Source organism: Triturus cristatus, chromosome 4_1 (assembly GCF_964204655.1).
Source record: "Triturus cristatus chromosome 4_1, aTriCri1.1, whole genome shotgun sequence".
Classification (NCBI taxonomy): domain Eukaryota; kingdom Metazoa; phylum Chordata; class Amphibia; order Caudata; family Salamandridae; genus Triturus; species Triturus cristatus.
The window spans coordinates 478100827-478123218 of record NC_140585.1 but is presented as its reverse complement, the minus strand read 5'-3'; the positions used below and the strand labels follow the sequence as shown (position 1 = coordinate 478123218).

At 45.8% G+C, this 22392-nt stretch overlaps 1 protein-coding gene across 11 annotated transcripts in view; it reads right to left on the bottom strand.

The window, feature by feature from the left end:
- Window positions 1–1077: 1077 nt before the first annotated feature.
- PIK3C2G (phosphatidylinositol-4-phosphate 3-kinase catalytic subunit type 2 gamma) overlaps window positions 1078–22392 on the bottom strand; it is a 2048585-nt gene continuing 2027270 nt past the window's right edge. For all 11 annotated transcript variants that reach the window (XM_085652678.1, XM_085652687.1, XM_085652677.1 and 8 more), the window contains one exon: window positions 1078–1313. In XM_085652678.1, coding sequence (XP_085508804.1) covers window positions 1161–1313 — 153 coding nt within the window. In that variant the 3' untranslated portion in view covers window positions 1078–1160. The remainder of the gene's footprint in view (window positions 1314–22392) is intronic.

Sequence of the window (22392 nt, the reverse complement as noted above, 5' to 3'; positions counted from 1 at the left end):
ACTTTGCATGCCTGCTGCACTGTGCAGCACGCATGCAAAGTAGAAAACGTTTTAAAGTGTGTCTACGCAGTTCAAAACCTCATTTGGCAGGCAAAGTCTTCCAGAAAATAGGACATTTTCAATGGGCGCTGTCAATAAACCTCCTTATTTGAAGACTTGTTTGCTTTTTATTTTCAAAAGATACGACAACCTAGTAAAGTTAGCAAAATGTAAACAGAATTTCAAAAAGCTATCAAGAGGAAATGTACACATTTTTTTATAGCTCAAACGTATATTTTCTTAACTCTGTCCCTGTGCTCCTATTTCGATGTGGTTGATTTTGGACCTACTTACAAACAGAGGGGCATATCAACAAGGGCTTTATCTCTGCTTTTTTGGCTTTAAAAGCCAAAAAAGCAGAGTTAAAACTAGCACCCTATCAACAACAGGGTGCTAACACGCAAATTTGCATGTTAGCACCCTTTTACTCTACGCTTCCCCTTGCATCTCTAATGAGATGCAAAGGGGGCGTTCCAGAGTAAAATAATAGGAGAAATGTCGCTAAGCGACATTTCTCCTATTAACAAGAATGTCGCTAACCCTGTTAGAGACAAAAAAAGCAGCGCTAACCGCGGTTAACGCTGCTTTTTTTCGTCTGCTAATTTTCAGACTTAGCCATGATATCCTATGGAAGGAGGATATCATGGCTAAGTTTGCCTGTCCCTATCAACAAGGTAACGTGTGATTATCGCTGGGTTTCCAGCGATAATCTCACGTTAGCCTGTTAGCGTGTAGATTTTTATCGCTATTGAGATAAGCGTTGCTAATAGCACGCTATCTCAGCGATAAAAATTCACGCTAGCCGGCGATAATTATCCTCACGCTAAGAGCGCTGAGCGATAATTATCACCGGTTGTTGTTGATATGCCCCAGAGTTGTGTCTGTATGGAGTTACTGAGTAGAACCGGAATCTTTTCCTGGCTACACCAGAATCGCCACATGATGTGATCTGCTTGTAATAAATAGAGGATCCCAGCTTAAGTTTGACAATCTCATTTTCTGCACGGCTTCCATTGTCAAGTATTTTAACATTCAGTGGAGTATGAAAACATGATTTCTTTAATTGGATTTGAGAAAAGATTCAGGTGATAAAACAGACGCCGCCTTTCGGTGCGTTTTCCTCAATAATGGCTTTTCCCCAGGGGGTACCATCGTTCTTCGTTTAAGTTCACAGAGCCCAGGTGAATGTTAACTGCGGCCAGGAACGTTCCTTTGCTCTTCACAATAAGCTTTAGGATGCGACCTTGGAGCTTTAGAACCCCGTGATATTCAATCTGGAATAGAAGAGAGATAATATAGCAATTATACGTCATACATATTTATTAAACAGCATTCACTACCTTTAGCGCCAAAAAGTTCTGAAGGTTTTACAGAACTACGCATACATTAGCAGAAACACCAGTCGTAAATTAACGAGAATTTGAGTAGAGCACACATTGCAATTACGACATTTCACATACTAGCTTTCATCAAAGTGTCTCAGATGACCAAGCACCTGTGCCGAAATAGTGTGGTGTGAAAATAAATAAAAATACAAAAGCAAATAGTGCTTAATTTCTGTTAAAAAAAAAAAAAGTATAAAGATGTTCGTAAACGCCTACCACCAGTGAGGGTGAATGGTGGGATTGCCCAACGATGACTGCATTTTATGCCTCTTTCTTCTATCACCCACGATTGCTCTACCTTTGTCTCGAGTTTGAAGATTTTTTTCATCTCTACTTTCCTCTCTTCCTTTTTTCATATTGAACTTTTTCTCTGACAAGTCTGACAGTGAAAAATAACACCTGACCCTAATGTCGAGTGCTGATTCCACCAACTATACTACTATAGCACTGGACAGATAACTACACTGCTCCAACAGAATAGGTCAGCCCCAAACTGGCATGTAAAATCAACCATGGCAACGTTTTCTTGCTCCTTTTCCTAGTACATAAGGCGAAAAGGGGCGGTGAGAAGAAATATATGCATATTAACGTCATGGGAACAGACGTGGAGCAAGCACACATCTATGTGCTTTCAGTTTATCTCCAGACCTATTTTTCAAATGTTTTGGATATATTAAAAAGGTTTAAGGGCTGTATTTAAAATATACAAGGCAAGATCCCAGAACACAAATGTTTATTTAACAGATGCATCAGGAAGTACTTCTAAGACAAGCTAAAGGGATTGCAGTCACAGACAAGCACACCCGTCAAAAGGGGCCAGTAGTTTCACAAAGTTGTTGCTGTGATCTTTAACAACCTTCAAAGAGAGGTTGAAGAAAGTAAGTGGACGGGAGAATGGGCAGTAGACAGGGTATGATATCAGGAGAGTGGACAGAAGATGGGTGAAGGTGATGCAAGTAGACTGTGCTAGTACCCTGCATTGCAGCCATGAAACCAAGGTGCCAGGAGACATGTATGCCAGTGTGTCTTGCCACACTGCCCCTCAACACGTGATCTTAGGACAGATTTATGGATGAATCTTTAGACCTACATGCCAGGCATCCAGGCCTACCCCTGGCTCTACCAGTCATGTTTCTGTCACTCCTCTCGCAACATCCTTGTCTTCCGGCCTATTTTAATAGATGGAATTTCAGGAGGATGTGCAATGGAAACAAGAACATAGATAGGTCTAAAGCTATCTTTTACTTATGTCAAAAAAGCAGGCCGACTCACGACAGTGAGAAGCCACTAGAAGCATTCATGATTGAAGTGACCACTTGGAGGTATGGAAGCCCACAGCTCCAATCCAAGATTAGTAATCACTGAGGAAATGATCTAGCCGGTTGGCCAGTGGGCTCTTGCTCCTTTCCCTGCAGTGCAAATGTATTTTTAATAACATTTTTAGATCTCGCATAAGCAGCACTTGCGCTGTCTCTTCCAGACATGCTGTATCTGGAATATGGGTTTTAAGCGCAGTTCATCTTTCTTTCTAATTGGCTCCTTTTACTGTTCTAAGTAATTGGCTGCTTTTCTTTGGCTAATATGCTCAGTAGTCCCTTCTTTTATACTGTTGTAACCTCCCACGAGGACTGCCCCTGCTACATGTGTTCCTACTCATCATGTTATTTATTACTTTATGAGCACTCCTCGGCTGCAGCTGCCTCCTCCCTCCTGCATATCTGGCGCTTTTCTCCCCTGTAGCTCCAGTGGCGCTGCTGATCTCCCCTCCCCTTGTTTCTATTTGTTCCTGTTCCAGTCGATATCGCATTCTGTCGAGTCTCTTTCCCACCCCATTCCACCCAGTAATCTTTCCAGCCACCCTCGTTTCTTCTCAGCTTCTTGCTCGTCCTTGTGCCCTTCCTCCCTCTCGCAGTCCTCTCGATAGCCCCCGCTTCCACTGCCCTCGTCCTGGCGTACACACATGCTTGTTGTGCAGAAGCAATCCATTAGTCTCCCTCTCAGTGAGAGAAAACATCTTTACTGAAGAGAACCATAGAAGCACCTTAAACACTCACAAGAACCATAAAGCAATCCATATCATCCATGAGAACACTTCGACAAGTACCAAGGAGATAACCATCAGCCATTAGATGAATGAACAGTGCCTGCACTGGAGCACACTCCCAGGGAACAAGGCACGCCAGCAAAACCTCTGTAGGTGTGACAGTCAAAGGGGGCGGAATCTCTGGTGCTGCAAAGCCGACATGAAACCCATTGATGCAACAGACTCAGCAATGACAAACAGCTACATTTCAATTCGTTGACTCGATGATTGCTGATGCTTTACCATTGCCTACATGCAAACATAGGGGTTAACATTGTGGTGGTGGTGTCGGTTGAGGGCTTCTTCCCACAAACAAAGTGTGCTCTGTCTGGACTATACAGTCGAAGGAGCCCAGCTTCATCATGTTCTTTTAATGCTGCGTGCTATGAGGTGAGGGTTATGCTTTACAAATGTAAACAATTATTAAACCTATACTTAACTTGTTGTTCCCGCATTACATCTGTGTTTTTTTCCACCTGCTCTGTGTCTCACCTGAGTGACACACAACCTTAACGCGTGCACGACACCACCATGGAGAAGCCCTCCTCTGCACTGCATTGTCACATTTGTGAAGGTGAAGACTGACATTAGCCCTTGTAAGCCAATCTATACGATGAAGAAAACAAGGAGACATTGTTTACATAATGCTCACCTTGTGTATAACTCATGAAATATATATTGTAACCACTGACCTTGATTCTACTGTGGCGTTAGATCCTTGTTCCAATGTAATATTCCTTTATATTTTAAGCACTGACATTTCTTCAACAGCATATTATATTATAATTGTATTATAATATGGTATTCTAATATTGTAGCTATATAAAAAAAGGGGTAAAATCCAACACGTTATGGACCACAACACACCCTAAAAACAGTAATACATTCAATAATTTATCATACAACATGCTGTGCACGCACATAGATCTTGATGGGGAGATTTAAAAAAAAGGCCATGAGGTAATTCCTCTTTAATTGGGATGTTCAGAAGTAGCAGTTGGCAGAGCAAGTATATGCCACTCTTTCTTCAGCTGTTCACGACGCTTTCAGGGCAGCCAGCCCATTAATGTCTATTTATTAAACAGCAATTAGCACTGTGTGCACACAAACCTTGGCTTCTGTGCATGCCTCTGCAGCATGAAGCTGGTTGTCATCCAATGTATGCAGGAAACTGTAATATGTGATCATGTTTTTATTAATATATATTATTCTTGAGTGTGGCCAGTACTTGTGCAGCCTCCTTCCCTCCCTCCTTCTCTCTCTCCATCCCTCACTCCCCTCAGCTGTCTGCTTCCCAGAATATGTTCCGATTCCCTCGGATTTCAGAGTGCGCATGCTCAGACTTGCATCGAATGCATCATGGCCCTGTGACAGGCCCTCCCACCCCATTATTCACACACATCAGCGCTTCCACCACGGCCTGCCAACAGCCTCCAACCGCTTACTTTCCCTCCACCAATGATGTTGTCCCTTCACCTGTTTTTTAACCATGTGGGCATATTTTATGGGAAATCGGCAAGACTGGGAAAAAAAGCTTCCAGAACAAAGAGAGGAGTGTACAATTCTTACTGCTTGGGAAACACGCCTTTTGTCCCTCATCAGGGAGATCCTTAGACTACATGTGCTTTTCAACAAGGAGGAGAAGGAATATGCAAATAACCTTGAAGGGTCGAGCTTACTGTATATACAATTTAAAAAAGAAAAAAGGTCAGGGGTTCCAGTCTTTCACATTGTGAGCAAACTTCCTGTTTCTTTGCATGCACACTCATTAAATGCCCTGTGCCACTTGGAAGGTGGTATTTTATTCATATACTACCTTTATTCGGCATTGAAGCACTTTAAAAATGAGTTGCTTGAGTGCATTGCTTGTTCTTTATTTTTTTAACACCGAAAGACAGTGTTCTGGAGCAAAGCTATCCACAAAGTTCCACGCTAAACAATTCAACACATTTCCAATCCACACCAAATAATTCAACACTAAACCACATAATTCAACTCAACAACACAATCACACAACACACCACATACATCCAATCCACACCACAGAATTCCACACTATGCCACAAAGTTCAACAGCACATCAAATAATTAAACTCCAATACATACATATAATTAAACTCCACTACATACCACTCCACAACTCAAAATACCACATATTTACACTACATAACACCCACATAATGCCAGTACACTCAATAACACATAATGTCTATCCACAAAATTCCACTGCAGACCATGCCACATAATTCCACTACACAAATCCTCTGAACAACATACAATTCCAAGACACCCAATTCCTCAACTAACAACTGTAATACAACCCACATAATACCACTAGACACCACATACATACATTCAAAATTACATGGGTAAAAGACATTGTCATTTACAATGGCAATAGCTCTAACTCAAGCAAATACAAGACCTATTGTATTTCCAACTAGGCAGTTGCTATTTTCTTCCTCCTGAGGCGGATGCCGGGAGATCTCTCTGTCACTTTATCTGTATTTAAATTTTTTTTGTGCTACTTGACTATTGCGTGATTACTTGCGTGATATCATATGCTTTTATTGTGGTGAGATCCGCTAAGTCCTCGTAGAGACCTCTCCCCCCCCGCTGCCTGGCCACTCTCAGCCGAGTATTGACGCTGAGAGACTGGGCTCGGGTGGGCGAGTGTTAGACGGCGGCCATATTGGGTGGGGGCTAGTGCTGGGACGCGCTCTAGCTGCGCATAAAAGAGGACGGTCATGTCTCCGCGCAGCGGACGCGATCAGCGGACGCGCCGAATCTGCGCCGGAGTCGTGCCAGAGTCCTGCCCGTCTGCGCCCGTCAGCACTAAGGAGGCGCTATGCGCCAGAGCCATTGTGCCACACAGACCCGCTGGCGGTCCGTACATGAGAGAGGAGCTACTTAGTATTCAGGAGCTGTCCTTCCTCTGTGAGTACCCCTCTCATGACCCGCTATGTGTCCCGTTCCGGTGCCCTTGTGGTAATTTTGTCCTTAGTTCCCCTACCCCCATTAGAGCATTAAGTGTACCCCCTCCCAAGGTACTCCCGCCCAGCGAACCTTCAGCTCTCCGGGATCTAAAAATTTGGAATCTCAACGTCAGGTCACTGATCAAACATTATGCTGCAATCTATGACCTTATCGTGGAGGAGGCTCCTGACATTTTTTTCATGACCAAAACTTAGCTGCGTGATGAGACCATTGTGGAATTGAACCTAGCAATCCCTCCAGAATACTCTATCTATACTCATAACCGTAACGCTAGGGGTGGGGGTATAGCAGCGGTAGTTAAATCATGCTACCCCTGTATTTGGAAGAAATTAGCTATGGATGGATGCGAGAGTGCGCACTTTTGTATTTCGGTTAATCATCACCTCACTTTCTCTGGGCTGCTGATTTATAGACCCCCTGGTAACGACATCGCCTTTAGAAAGGCCCTTCCAGAAATAGTGAGCTCGCTTGCGTTAGGATCGGCTAATTTTACTGTCCTTGGTGATCTTAACCTCCACTTTGACCTCTGTCATATTCCAGCTATTAGTAGTACACTTGCAGATTTAGAGGCGCTGCAGTTAAGTCAGGTGGTCATCCATCCCATGCATGTGGGTGGACACATCCTGGACCCCATTTTTGCTAATCTGACAGTAGCTAATGTCCTGCCACCGATTCTGATAGCTTGGTCAGACCATTTTCTGGTGGAATTGAACCTCGTGATCACAAATCCCCCTTTTAAAAACTTAGACAGATCTGTCTTTAAACGTCCTTGGAAGAAACTTAAGCTTGAGGATTTCCATCGGGTACTTAGCGAATACCCGCTTGGTCCTCTTAACGATGTCGAGTCTGGCTACGATCTCTTCTGTGATTGGGTCTCCCGGAGCAAATGTCGCTCTGATGAACCCAGTCCATGGTATGATAGTGCCTTAGTGCTCCTAAAAAAATCATGTAAACAAGCGGAAAGAGACTGGCGTAAAACTTATGATGCAGACAAAAAAACGCTGTACCTTGCTAAAACTAAAATCTACCATAGAGCCATATGTAGAGCCCGTGCGGCCTACTATTCCCAGGAGTTCAAACGCAGCTCTAATCCTGCGAAGTTGATTTTTAAAGTTCTCAAAGACCTGACTGCTAAAAGAGCCTCTGTAGCGGAGATATGCTCAGCATCCCACTGCGATGAGCTCGCTACCTTTTTCTTGGAAAAGGTGCATACTATCTATCGCGCCTTTCCTAGCATCATCTCTCAATGTGAGAACCAGAGGCCTAATCCTACTTCTAATGTGGCTGTATCCTCACTTCCTGGAATCTCAGAGGCAGAGTTCGATAGGCTGGCGGCTAAAGTTAAATCCGGGTCCCCTGCCGACCCGCTCAGACCCGCACAGTTCAGAAAGTCGGCTGCTTTATGCTTCCCCCCTGTGCGCCAACTCATCAATCTCTCGCTGTCTTCAGGGATTGTACCAACTAAGTGGAAACAAGCCTATGTCACTCCTATCCTGAAGAAACCCGCCTTGGATCCCCTCAAACTGGAGAATTACCGCCCTATTTCTCTCCTCCCATGGGCCGCCAAGGTTGCGGAGGCTCATGCCAATGGAATCCTGACTCACCACCTACACATTGCTAATATCCTGGATTCCTCCCAGAATGGATTCCGGGCTGGTCATAGCACAGAGACTGCTCTCCTTGCGATGACGGAACATCTGCGTTCTGTGCTTGATTCCGGTCAAACTGCGGCACTGGTGTTACTTGACCTCAGTGCTGCGTTTGACACGGTATCACACGTGATATTATTGCAGCGTTTGGGTGAAGCAGGTGTTTCTGGCTTGGCACTTGAATGGTTTCGGTCATTTTTAGCGGGTCGCTCATTTCGGGTTGCTACATCTCCATTTGAGTCTAAACCCTATTTCATCGAGCAGGGAGTGCCTCAGGGGTCGGCACTCAGCCCCATGTTATTCAATCTGTATGTGCAGCCGCTGTCTGCGGTCGCCAAGCAGTGGGGCCTGACTATGGTCTCCTATGCTGACGACACGCAGCTGGCGGTTGCACTTAATGGGGATTCCGACTCTGAGGCCCCTAGGTTCAGGGAGGGTTTGACAGCAGTGGCTGGCTGGATGACTGCTAAATGCTTACAGCTTAACGCCAAGAAAACGGAGGTTCTTATTGTTGGGAAACAGAGCTACCTCTGGGGTGCTCAGTGGTGGCCCCCAGAGTTGGGCACAGCCCCCATCCCGGTCCCCGAGGTTAAAAACTTGGGTGTCTGGTTAGATCCCGCCCTGAGTTTCTGCGGACACACTAAAAAAGTGGCTGCTTCTTGCTTTGGTGTCTTGCGGGGGCTCAGGTCAACCCTGAAATTTTTTGACGCCCCCACTGGACAGCTGATAATTCAGGCCACCATTCTTTCACGGCTTGACTATGCGAGCTCACTCCTATTGGGGGCCAATCAGGCGGAAGTTATCCGGATGCAGCACGTACAGAATGCGGCGGCCAGAGCCCTGGTGGGTCTTCCCAGGTTTTGCTCTGCGAAGGAAACTATCCGGAAACTCCATTGGCTGCCCATGGCTCAAAGGATTGAGTTTAAGACTCTATGTCTTTCCTTCAAGATTCTTAAGCTGTCCTCCCCTCCGATCTTAGAGCATCTTCTTACCCCCTATGTCCCCTCTCGCTCTCTGAGATCATTGGGCCAAAATCTGGCAGCAGTCCCTCGGTTCAAGCGCTGTAGAGCGGGAGGGCGGTCCTTCCGCTATCTGGCGGCTAGGCTTTGGAATTCATTACCAGCTCACATCCGCGCTCTGGATGATTTGCTTATGTTCAGGAGGGTGATTAAAACCTATCTTTTCCCCCCTGGATCTTAATATACTGCACAGGACCTCCTTTCCCTGTCCCGTTGCTTTCCTTCTGGGTTTTTTTCTCTGTTTTATGTATATTTCTTCTGCCAGTCAGAGCGCCGGGACGCCCCTTTGCTGGGGCAGCTGTGCGCTATAGAAGCTCATATAACATAACATAACATAACAATGCTTGTTATTAGCAGTTAAGTAAATAAAAAAGGTGCAGATATTCCAACAATATAAAATAGTATATCTTCACATTCTGAATAAGTGCAATTAAAAGAAAAACAATTGTTTGTAACTAAGGGACCAAATGACTAGAGAGTGAATTATTGGTATTAAAATTAATCAGGCCTACAAAAAACATTTTGAATGTAACTGTCTCTGGATCTTTAGGCAAATGTGGCCAGCCTCCAAATTGTACAGACACTGCTCACTTACTGATATCTAGTTTGAACAAGAAGAGGAGTACTCACTAAAGCACTGACTGTATGGGAGAAGGCCATGCAACAATTAAAGCAATAACAAGCCAAGGGAAATGTTTAGGGAGTGGTTTGGTAAGAGAGTTATAGAAATGTGGAGAAAGATAGAGGGCGAGTCAATAGGAGGGTGATGCAGGAAGGAATAAACAATCAGACCAGAAGGCATCATGTTCGTAAGTGGTTGCTTAGTAATCTCTGTAAAATAAAATACATTTGCCACAAACACCACTATAATAATTTGCAAGAATAACCAAATGCAAGTGACGTCGATGCAACCTTACATTTTTAAGGGGCAATGTGCCTCTCTACATTAGTCTACCTAGACGATAATGATCAAAGATAGGACATTTTGCTCATAAATCAGTCTTTTATGAGGGGGTCCAGAATCATTAGTTTCATTAGTCAGTCAGCATGTATGGGCAGAGCAGTTGGCTTCCATCTTCTGTGGATGCAGTGGTGAACAACCACCTTCAGTAATACGTCATGCAGGAATATCCACCAGAATAACACGTGAAATTGACATGGTCGCTAAATCTTCTTCCTGTGGGCAATAGCTGACTTCAAGTATCTACATTGTATATACAGGTATAGAACATGTAGGATATACCCCATTCAAACTGTTGGCACAAAGTCCAGCTGAGTAAATGCATGAAGGTGATCAGTAGTTGTGAAGTATTCTGAAGAACCTAAATATAAGAAATGATTCTTATAGATATCTATCATGGGAGAAATGTAGTACAGACTAATCCCAATGAGTTCTTGATTTAGAGACTTGTTCTTGCCCACAGAAATTAATTATGGATTTGGATTAATTTTCTGAAATCAATCTATCATTATTTGTAAATCACGGCTTGTCACCTGAGATGGTATCCATGCGCTTGCTGCAGGTCTCATTGAAGAGCCAGGTCTTGAGCCCATTTCTGATTTAGTCAGCCAGGGTGAGGTGCGGAGGTGGAAGGGGTGGGTGTTCCAGGCTTTAGCAACGAGAAAGGAGGAGCGTCCTCCGGCACTGCAGTAGCATATACGAGGGATCTGCGTGAGGGCGAGGTGTGTTGAGCGGATGGTCCTGGGAGGATGGTTCAAGTAAGTGGGTCCTTGGTCATGGAGGGTTTTGTACATGTGAATCAGGAACCTTAAAACGGCATCTCTTCTGGACCAGAAGTCAGTGAAGGTCTTTCAGGTGCTGGGTGATGAGGGCTCTCTTGGGCAGGTTGCGGATCAGTCTGACAGCTGCATTCTGGATCGTGTGGAGTCTTTTCATGAGTTCAGTGGTGGGTCAGATTAGCATACAGGCATGAGACAGTACATTTGCACTGACCCAGGGTGGCTGGTACCCAGGCAAAGGAGGGAGCCCAGCCTTTTTCTTAAACGTGAGTAAACTAAAAGTACTTCCAAGAATTTAATGGAGATCTAGATAAAAATCTTCCTGCAGATCTCAGACCGGGTTCATATTGACAAGAGGTCTGGTAGAGAGGTAATGCTTAAGGGTCACCAATGTAGCCAGTGGAATGGTGCCTAACCATAGAGAACTTCAAGGGTAAAGCTTTGCAGATCTTCACCTGCTTATGAACAGTGTCCCATGTGTGAAATTATCCATTCTCAAGGTATTTCACCCTCTTCTTTTCATTACCAGGACATCTGTGATAAACAATCAAACCTTTTCACTCTGTTGCGTAGCTTACATTTAGTCTCCATTCTTGCTTTTCGTTTTAACTCTGCATAATTTTCTGTTGATGGGTTTACTTATGTTTTCCTCAATGCAGGAATGTGGCATGCATGCATTTATTTTTAATAGTCACTGTCGCCCTGTAATCTTCACTTTTAGTTTCAGGGTCGACCAGCTTAGAACACAATGTATTGTTATGGTTTTGCTCACAGTAGACGACTAATTCCCCCTAGACGAACTAAAAATGCTGTACTGCACCTCTGGCACAGTGTGATAAGCTTGCCATATTACTATGTAAACAGTGACCATGCTGAAGTCTGTGAGAGGTTCACTTCCTGTCATCATGGAAGGCTGCTGAGAGTTGTGACTGAGAAGCAGTTCTGCTATTCCTGACCTTAGGAGGAAGTTAGCTGTGCAAGAGAAGTGTTTAGCCTACACACTCAGGTGAGTACTGGTTTTTCATATACCATACCAAGGTATGGGGTTGGGTCATTCGAATAGGCCTGGTAGATGGGTACTCCCAACTCGCTCGATTTAGCAGAGAGAAATTAGTAATAGATAGTAGTAACCTTAGCACCATTGTAAACAATTAACATGGTTGAATTGTTTGTGTTTTTCACCATTTTAATAATGCTTAATACAATGATGTCTCATCTTTTGGATAATCACAGTTCATCTTTTATTTTCAAAGTTTAGAGCTTTTCAATAAACATTTGAAAATGCATTATCGTATCTTTTCTCTGTGAACACTTTGGGCATGCAAAAGTGACAAAAGGGATAGATGTGTTTCCAGATATTCTTTGAGAATAAAAGAGTCATGTTTGAGATTATAGACAACATCTATAATTCTGTAAGGTTAGGAGTTTAGATGTGGTACTGTGAGTTAGCCTAACAAAACATCATTAACTGATTATATAAGAAAACTCATCCTCTCTATTATGAAGCTATGTTTTTCTAAATACACAATCCTACCAAATTTGTAGGCACCGCATAACATGGCAACCAATTTAGGGACACAACATGAAAGCACAATGCATTGTTTACATTTTGCTTGTAGAAGACAACTAATTCTTTCTAGACTAATTAAAGATGCTGTTCTGCACTTCTGGCACAGTGTGAGAAGCTGCCATTTAGTTATTAAAACAGCGTCCATGCTGAAGTCGGTGAGAGGTTCACTTACCGCCGGTGTCATCATGGAAACCTGCTGAGCACTGTGACTGAAATGCAGTTCTCATGTCCCTGACCTTTATGCTGAGGAGGAAGATAGCCTTATGAGAAGTGTGTAGCCTACACACTCTGACAGGGGTGCATTTGTGAATGCACTGAGACCGGCTTCCTTACATACAGTACCAAGGTATGTGGTTAGGTCATTTCAATAGGTCTGGCAGATAGGTACTCTGACATCCTCTCTTTAATATAGAGAAATTAGTAATAGATAGGATTAGTAGCGAACGAGAGACTTAACTTCGGTAATGAAATATCTGTAAGAGACATATATTATAGATTCCTTACCTTAGAATTACCCCCAGGAGTCAGACTGGAGATGGAGGATTTTTTCTCAGCAGTACCCCTGCACGTCGGTAGGTGGCGTCAGTCGACTTTGCATTCGCCGTCGGCGTCGTGATCACCGGGATGACGTTGCGGTATCTAACTTAGATGCCGCCCCTTTTACACAACATTTCAAGCCAGAAGTGCAGAGCCATGCAAGACACTGACCCCTGCTGCACAAAACTGGGGCCCTGAAAGGGACTCCCTTACTCTAGAAGTCAGTTGGTACAACGGGGCGGATGGGAGGGTCGGTAAGGAATCTATAACTAATATATGTCTCTTACAGATATATCGTTACCAAAGGTAAGTAACTTGTTCATCTGAAAGAGACTATTAGTTATAGATTCCCTACCTTAGAATAGATACCCCAGCAATACCAACCCCGGAGGTGGATCTGTGAACTAAGTTCAGAACAGCAAATCCTGGAAAACTGAACGGCCAAAGAAGCCATCTCTCCGGACTTGACTACCTAGATTCCACTGAGGGGGACTCCATGTCCCAAAGCAGTAGTGGCTGCAGTCGCCCTGGTGGAATGGGCATACAGTCGTACCAGAGGCTCCTTTTTCGCCAAGGAATAACAGATCTTAACGCACAGAATGGCCCATCAAGAGATGGTCCGTTTTTGCACGGCCCGACCTTTCATGGCGCTCACATAGCCAACAAAGAGTTGATCGTCCACCCGGAATTGTTTTGTGCGATCCAGATAAAATGATAATGCATGTAATGGATCCAGACAGTGGAGTCTTTCCTTCTCCTTGGAAGGATGCAGGGGTGGGAAGAAGGTGGGCAAAGTGATGGTCTATCCTATGTGGAAAGAAGTAACCAACTTGCGTAGAAAAGAAGGCCTAGTTTGAAAGACAACCTTGTACGGATGGACAGCAAAGAAAGGAAGTTTTGAAGATAGGACCTGAAGCTCACTCACCCTGCGAGCAGAGAGGATGGCAACCAGAAAATCAGTTTTTAAAGTCAAGAGTCTGAGAGGACAATTATGTAGTGGCTGGAATGGAGCACACATAAGGTAAGTTAAGACCAGATTTAAGTCCCTCTGGGGCATTACGAAAGGAATAGGAGGAAAGAGGTGAGTAATGCCCTCAAGAAACCTGTTAACAATAGGGGACTTGAAAAGAGAAGGCTGATCAGGAAGGCGAAGAAAGGCCAAAATGGCCTAAATATAGCCTTTAAGGGTGCCTAGCGTGGAGCCTTGCTGGGCCAAAGAAAAGATGAAGAGGAGAACCACAGAAAGAGGGGCAGAAAGGGGATCCACAGCCTTTGCTGCGCACCATGCCACTAATTTGTTCCATCTACAGGCATAATATGTTTTAGTAGAGGGATGCCTGGCTGCCAAGATGACATTACAAACTTTGGGAGGGAGGTTGAAAGCTGTCAACTGTTGCCGCTCAATCTCCATGCAAGGATGTGGAGGCTGAACAGGTTTGGGTCGAGGACCGCCCCCTGCTGCTGCGACAGAAGATCCTCCAGAAGAGGCAATCAATTAGGAGGATCGATGGCCATGCTCAAGATCTCGGGGTACCAGACTCTTCATGCCCAGTCCGGAGCCACAAGAATGGCTTGGCCCCAGTCGTGCTTGATCTTCTTCAGCACTCTGGGCAGAAGTGGTATAGGCAGAAAGGCGTATAGAAACCTGCAATTCCACTCGCGACGAAAAGCGTTGCAGAGCGAGTGCCGCCTTGCAAATTCCAACTAGCAGAACTTCTGACATTGTGCGTTCTCTTCGGTGGCAAACAGATCTAACCATGGCTCTCCTCACTGCTGAAAGAGACCTTGCACCACCTCCGAGTGAAGACGCCATTTGTGATCCATCATGCACCAGTTGCTGAGTTTGTCCGCCCGGTCGTTCAAGGAACCTGCCAAGTGTTGAACCACCAGGGACTTGCCCTGATGTTCCAGCCACGCCCAAAGGCAAAGAGCCTGTTGACATAGGTTCCACGACCCCACCCGCCCTGTTTGTTGCAGTAGCACATGGCGGTGATGTCGTCTGTGAACACCTGCACTAACCTTCCTCTGACAGAACGAAGAAATGCCTTCAGTGAAACACAAATCGCCTGGAGCTCCAGAAGGTTGAAGTGGAGCCCGGACTCCGCCAGAGACGAGAGGCCTCTGATGTCCGCCTCTCCCATGTGGCTGCCCCATCCCAGGAGTGATGCATCTGTCACCACTGTGAACTCTGGTTGGAGAAGGGAGAGGAATCTGCCATTGACCCAATCCTGGTCCGTTAGCCTCCACTGCAATTGGTGTGCAGAGCTCTCCGGGATCTGGATGCAATCCGAAAGATTCCCCTGATGCTGCCCCCACTGGAACTTCAGGTTCTAGTGCAGAGCCTGCATATGCCCCCTAGCACGATTCACCAGCAGGATGCAGGAGGCCATGAGTCCCAGCAGCCTCAGGGTCACTCTCACAAAAAACCGGGATAGAGGCTGAAACATCAGTATCATAGCCCGAATATCCCGGACTCACTGCTCGGGAGGATAAGCCCGAAACTGCGCAATATCCAGAACTGCTCCGATGAAAAGGAGCTTCTGAGAGGAAATCATGTGTGACTTTGGCACGTTGAAACTCCCCAGCGAGTGCAGGAGGTCCGCCGTAGTCGGGAGGTGGGAGACGACAGCCTGGGGCGAGCTCACCCTCAACAGCCAGTCGTCGAGATAGGGGAAGACTGGAACCGCTGATCTGTGCAGATGAGCTGCTACCACCGCCATCACTTTTGTTAACACCGGAGGGGTGCTGGTAAGACCAAAGGGGAGCACAGGAAACTGAAAATGCTTGTGGCCTACCATAGGTAATGGCGGTGGGCAGGCAAGATGGGGATGTGAAAGTAAGCATCCTGCAAGTCCAACGATACCATCCAGTCTCCAGCATCGAGGGCAAACAAGACCTGAGCCAAGGTTAACATCTTAAACTTCTCCTTCCGGAGGAAGTGGTTGACGCCCTGAGATCCAAGATAGGACGCAGGCTTTTGTCCTTCTTGGGTACCAGGAAGTAGTGAGAATAACAACCACAACCTACTTCCGGCACATGGACTTGCTCGATAGCACACTTGCCCAAGAGAGCCGTAACTTTCTGATGGAGAAGGGCCAAGTGATCCTCCAACATGTGATAGAGAGTTGGTGGCATGGAGGGAGGGGTAGTCTCAAAGGGGAGGAAGTAGCCCCTTCAGACTGTCTGCAAAACCCACCTGTCTGACATTATGTTATGCCAATGGGGGAGGTGATGGTGGATTCTGCCGCCGACTAGCAACTGGTGGCCCAGAAAAGTCAGACTAGGGAGGTTTGGAGGCAGTTGCAGGGGTAGATTGGACATTCCCAGAGAAGCCAGAGGTTCTCAGCTAAGCGTAGCGCCTCAGGGCTACCGACATGGAAATCATCTTACCCAGCGAGTCAACGTTATCTAGCCCACACTGGATGGTGAACTTTGCTGGGTCTCGACCCTCAGCAACAGCGGAACGAGCACAGCCCGGGCCTCCTCCGGGCACTGTGGCAGCACTTGTGCAACCGTGTCCCACACAGAATGTGTGTAAAGGCCCAAGCGACATGCGGTGTTCATCGACTGCAGTCCTAAGCTGGCAGAAGAAAACATCTTCCCAAGATGCTCCAGCTTCTTGGATTCCCTATCTTGAGGAGCTGTAGGGAAAGCACTTCCTTTCAAAGATGAGGCTTGGACCACCAAGCTCTCAGGGTAGGGTGTTGGGAGAGGAAAAGTGCAGGGCGGGGGCATCAGGCAATCATCCTATCCACAGGACTTGGACCAGGAGCCCTCATGGACGTCAGTGAGGGCCTCATTGAAAGGCAACAAGGGCTCTGAAGAGGCTGCTGCTGGCTGAAGCACCTGACTGCCACCATAGGAAGCACAGGGCCCAAGGCAGCAGCCGCCCTACGCAACACCACGGCATAGGAGGTTCCCTCCTCCATAGCCACGGTAGGGGGAGAAAGCATACCAAGGTCTCAGGAGGTATCCTGACGACTGGCATCACCCCTCTCTCCAGTCCGGCTTTTCAAGCTGGTCTGCTAGAGGGTTAACAGAACCCTCCCAGTCCTCCTCACCCTCCTCTGGCTGCCGATCAGGGTGATAGGGAATGTCAGGGAAGGACAGCGGTACAAAAGTACCCTCCGGCGCTGGTACCAGCATTGGTCAAAGCCGGTCTGGCTCTGTGTCCAAGTCGAGAGGGAGGCTGGGGTCCGTGCCGGCTGGGAGTGCAACTGGCATGGGAGGCCGCGTCAGTGAAATTGGCACCGGGGAAGGTATCATAAGGTCGACCCGCAGAGATCCGGGTCTAGGCTTGGATCCTTGGGGGCCCAGCGATGCCGAAGCCAGAGCCACCGGCATCTAAGCCCTAGAACCCCCAACCAAGTCCACGGGGCCCAAAGGCACGCCGGCGGAGTCGGGCTGCCAAAAGATGGAGTGGAGGGCTTCGTAAAATGCACGAAGATGGGCAGGGGACGCTCAGGCTCCTGGGAAGGGACGGTAGCGCGGAGCCGTCCCAGCAGGCCCTGAGAGCGGAGCCGGAGAACGACAACCCTCCGTGTCCCGTGTCAGTCGATGGACGCAATGAAGGCGAAGAGCGACAATGCTTCTTCGCCTTTTTCTTGTGTTTCGACTTACCCGATGATGAAGACTTCAATTACGAATGGTGGTGGTGGTGGCTCCGCGACCGGTCCCGCGACCTTACCCTCGGCCGGGACCTCAAACGGCACAGAGCTGACAGCCGGACCTCCAAAAGCTTTCGGGACCGCTCCCACAAAGACTTGAGTTTCAGGTCGTGGTCGCGGTCCAGGCACCAAAGGCACACAAGGTGCGGATTGGTGACTGACATCAGCTTGTGACAGGAGTCACAAGGCTTGAAACCGGGTCGACGACTTGACATCCCTCGTGCACCGGGTCGTAAGACCTCAAAAGGATGACAGAGTCGAAGAAGTTTATTCAAAAAATGACTAAGTGTACCGCTCTCTTTGGATCTGCGCTGGCTGGTGCAGAAAAAGAAAGAACTGATGTCAGCATGCAGGGGCGCCGTCTAAGTAGATAACGCAATGTCATCCCGGCAATCATGACCCTGACCACAAATGCGGAGTTGACCGATGCCACCTACCAACGCACAAGGGGTAAAGCTGAGAAAAAATTATCCAGATCCAGTCTGACGACTGGGGCTAATTCTACGGTAAGGAATCTATAACTAATAGTATCTTTCAGATAGTATTAACAATTAACATGGTTGAATTGTTTGTGTTTTTCAACACTCTAATAATACTTATAACAGTGATGTGTCTCTTCTCTCCAAATAATTGCAGTTCATGTTTAATTAACAAATTTACAAAGATTAGAGCTTTACAATAAGCTTTTGAAAATGCATCATTGTATCCTTTCTTTGTGAACACTTTGGGCATACAAAAGTGATGAACAAAAGAGCTAGATCAGTTTCCACGTATTCCTTAGGAATCAAAGAGGCATGTTCGAGGTTATAGCTCTATAAGTTTAGGGGTTTCAATGTGGTACTGTGAGCTAGCCAAAATAATCTACATTTACTGATTATATAAGAAGACTTAGTCGCCGTATTATGAAGTTTTGTTGTTATAAATAATCAGTTCTACTAAATTCATAGGAACTGTGTAAAAACTCAAATATAATTGCCATTTATTCAGACATTAAAGCAGCTCAAGCATATTTAGAAGACCATTCTAGTCTTTAATTGCCACATATAGGCCTGTCTTCTAATCTACATTTAAGATAGTAGATAGGTACATTGCTGATAGTTGGGAACATGAGAGAATGCTGATCCTTTAATGGCAGGATGACAAAGACAAAACTACATTTAGGGCTCACAATCTTGCTCACTGATTGAACCTTTCCCCACAACAAGAATCAGTGTCTAAAGCCATTTAAAGTCGTACTCAGTAGCAGGGCCACGTACATTAGCACATATATAATTCCCTGACTCTGCAGTATCCCAGAGTGCCGATGGCGTTTGGGACCGTAGTGAACATGTGTTTTCAACGGAGTGATAGAAGTGAACATGACCATATGTAGCATTTAAATATTATTCAAGTTAATTTTGTACCTTGAGAAATATGAAAAGTTAAAATTCAGATCTAGCAAGCTAGGAATTGACATCTCAGGATGAGAAGGTTAGCAAAAATGTCAGTTGTGTATAGCATTAGCTTATGCTCACCAGCAAGCTTGTACTACACAGGAGTGTCAAATAGTAGCTGACCGTAGTTGCTGGATGTATAAAATGGGGTTATTATTTGCAAAGGATGTGAGTCTTTCACAAGTAATACATCTGCAACTTTTATCTTTACTTGGAACTAACTACCCTAATGTAGCAAACAATTTTACACAGCGAGTCTCAGGCAATAAACCATCACACCTAACACTTTAGCGGGGTAAAGTAAGCAATAAATCAAAGCAGTGCACAGACCTGGACGACCAGCCCCCTTCGCCTCCCTCACACGACAAAATTTATGAACAATTCCAAATTCCAATGGCCCAGCACCATAGTTTTGTTCACATGTAAAAAACCAAACGATTTAGCATACTTATTTGACATAATGCACAGGCTCCATCAAGAGATTCATTTATTCATGTTCTTCTTTTATTTAAAAAAAAATGTTCTTAATTTCAGGTGGAGTCTGATGGAGCCTGTGCATTATGTCGAATAATTATGCTAAATCGTTTTGAACAGTGTTCATTATATGTTAACAAAATGAAGGTGCTGGGCCATTTGAATTTCAATTGTTCATGACGTTTGACCCTATTGTAGCACTTGACTCTGTCAGGGTAACGAAGCAGAGCAGTCCAAGGCCTACTCTGAAGGTGGTCTGGGCTTGTACGCAAAGCAACTCTCAATAAATCACTACCCAGTCAGTCATTGCCATTTCTTGTAAAAAATAAAAGTGCTTTATTAGCCACTCTATGCTGAATACACCATGCTAATGTCAAATATATAGAATCAGTTAGATGAAAAGACCTTTGGTGACACCCTCAGAACAGTTCACACCCCAGCAAGCCTTGAAACCAAAATCATAATTCCTCCACCTAATCTAGATACAATATCACAACATTAGGCAATGTAATTATCAATAAGGCAGGTCTACTGGCTTTGTCGGAGTGTTACCACATTAATAAAGGCTGAAATTAATTTTAAATAGTACCAACCTTCTATACTAATCAATGCAATTTAAAACCTTGCATTGCTAATCATCAATATTGTCAATAAAACATTATATTGAATAGGATATGTTCAGAACCTATCTTTTTTCTACCATTACACTGCTGCCAGTACTGCTTTTGGACCAGCCAATAGAAGTCCCAGCACACCAGAGCCCATGTACAAAAGTGCTGGCTCAAGAAGCTTAAACAAAGAGCAACGTCTCCCGGGTATCAATGTATATAGGCTGGGAGGCTTGAGCAATATTTAAAGGGACAATCCTGGGCTGCTACATATCTGGCAGACCCCCATAACACTTGGGTAAACCATTGGTGCCTATTGGAATGCTTGTGGTGCCATACGTTGTGAGAGCATCAGAGAATTCTAGAGCAGTCCTTTGGCTGATGCTGTGCATACTATATGAGTGGCTCTGGCGCAAGCAACAATGGGGTTATCTGTCCTCTAAAAGTGGACTCACTTTTCTTTTTTCATTACGGCAGCCCCTCCCCTTTTCATGAGGCAGCTCACATGTGCCTGCATCCGGGGTATCATGGGTATCCCATTTCTGCACTGCCCTGCTGGCTCCCGTCTGGCCAAACCTTCTCTGTGCCAGCATGTTTTTTCTTTCCAGCCTACCAGGAGCAGGAAGTCAATAGGCTCCTAGGTGTGCATGCCCACTTCCAGACATGGATAGGCAGGGGCAGGAGAGCACCCTTCTTGGTCTTCGGTCCCTGGGATTCAATGCTCTGGGGGATGGGGTTACTGGGTCCAAGTGTGAATCTGGACACCCCACACACACCCTCCTCATTGAATTGAATAAAGGAAGTTACGCTGATCCCCAAGTGTTTGGTTCTCCCTGGGGGAATTTTCTCCCAGACAGCAGAGCACTACTTCACCAATTCTCCACTCGGCCCCCCGCCCCCCACTCGTAGAACTAACCTTTCCAGGATGCTTTTCTGTCCCATAGGACCGATCATCAAAGTTTTGGTGCTCCTTTTCTCCTGGGGACCAGCTCTAGGCCCTAGAGCATTTTCTTCCTGCCTCATGGCCTGTACTTTTGATGAGAACCTTGATTTTTTAGGAATCCTTCAACATATCTCTCCTTTGCCTGCACACCAAATGCTCTCTTTTGCTCGAGGGGCATCTTCACCAGCCCTTCCACAGCCAACAAGCAGAACCTCCTGGCTCCCTGCAGGACACCTTTGAGTCAGTGGAGTCAGGGGTCAGTTCACAGGTATCCCACAGGAGTGAGCGACATCCCCCAGCATGTCCATTCACTCTAATGTTCCCCAAGGGATACATGGGGGCTAGCTCCTAGTCCCTGGTGCCAGCTAAAGTTACACAGTGCCAAAGTCCATACTTGCAGGCTTTCAGGGCTCTTCTTCATTGCAGCTGAGCATTATTCCGGCATTGCAGCTCAAGGTCCAGTGTGGAAGTAGAGATTGAAAGTTCACAAAGTTAGGCACCTCTGCGCAATCCTGGGATGCTACATCACTCCTCTCCTCCCCCAACCCTCCTGCACAACATTATTAGACATTTAAAGATGGCACCTTCAAGGGGTCTATGTAAAGATCTTACATGAGAGCCTCAGGGACCCCCAACTAACACACATGCCTGACCCTTTCCCACCACAACATCAAAGAGGAACCTGTCCTATGTATTCCTCCTTTATATTTGTGGGTGTGTACTTGCCCAGTCCAGGTGCAGTGTGAACAGTTAATTAGAACCTGAAGATGTCCGTCTCACTTCTTCCCTTCCCAGGAACTGGGCTAAGCACTGTTGAATGGCTCTATTGCTTGGGGGGTAGGTAAGCTTTGATCCTCTTGCTGGCCAGCAGAGTAATTATCTTGGCCCATTAGGAGGGATAAAGGCATGGAATCTGATTATGTCTGAGGCAATGATGTAGGGCCATTCTAAAAGTGCCATAAGATGTACAGTGGATCTGAACTCGGGGTGCATGTTTACCCTAAGATTCATACCTGACAGGTATCTCTAGTCCTAACTATAGCAAAACTGTGCAGTGGCACAAATCTCACCATAAGGTATAATGCAAAGAGCATATAGCCTTACAGTAAGCACTACAAACATACACTATGAAGTCACACTCACATTATACCGCTAACACAAGGTCAGAACCTATCCCTGAAGGGTTCCTGCTGCAATCAGCTACCTTTGTGCAGACACCAGGCTGAGCTAGTCAGTAGTCACACACGC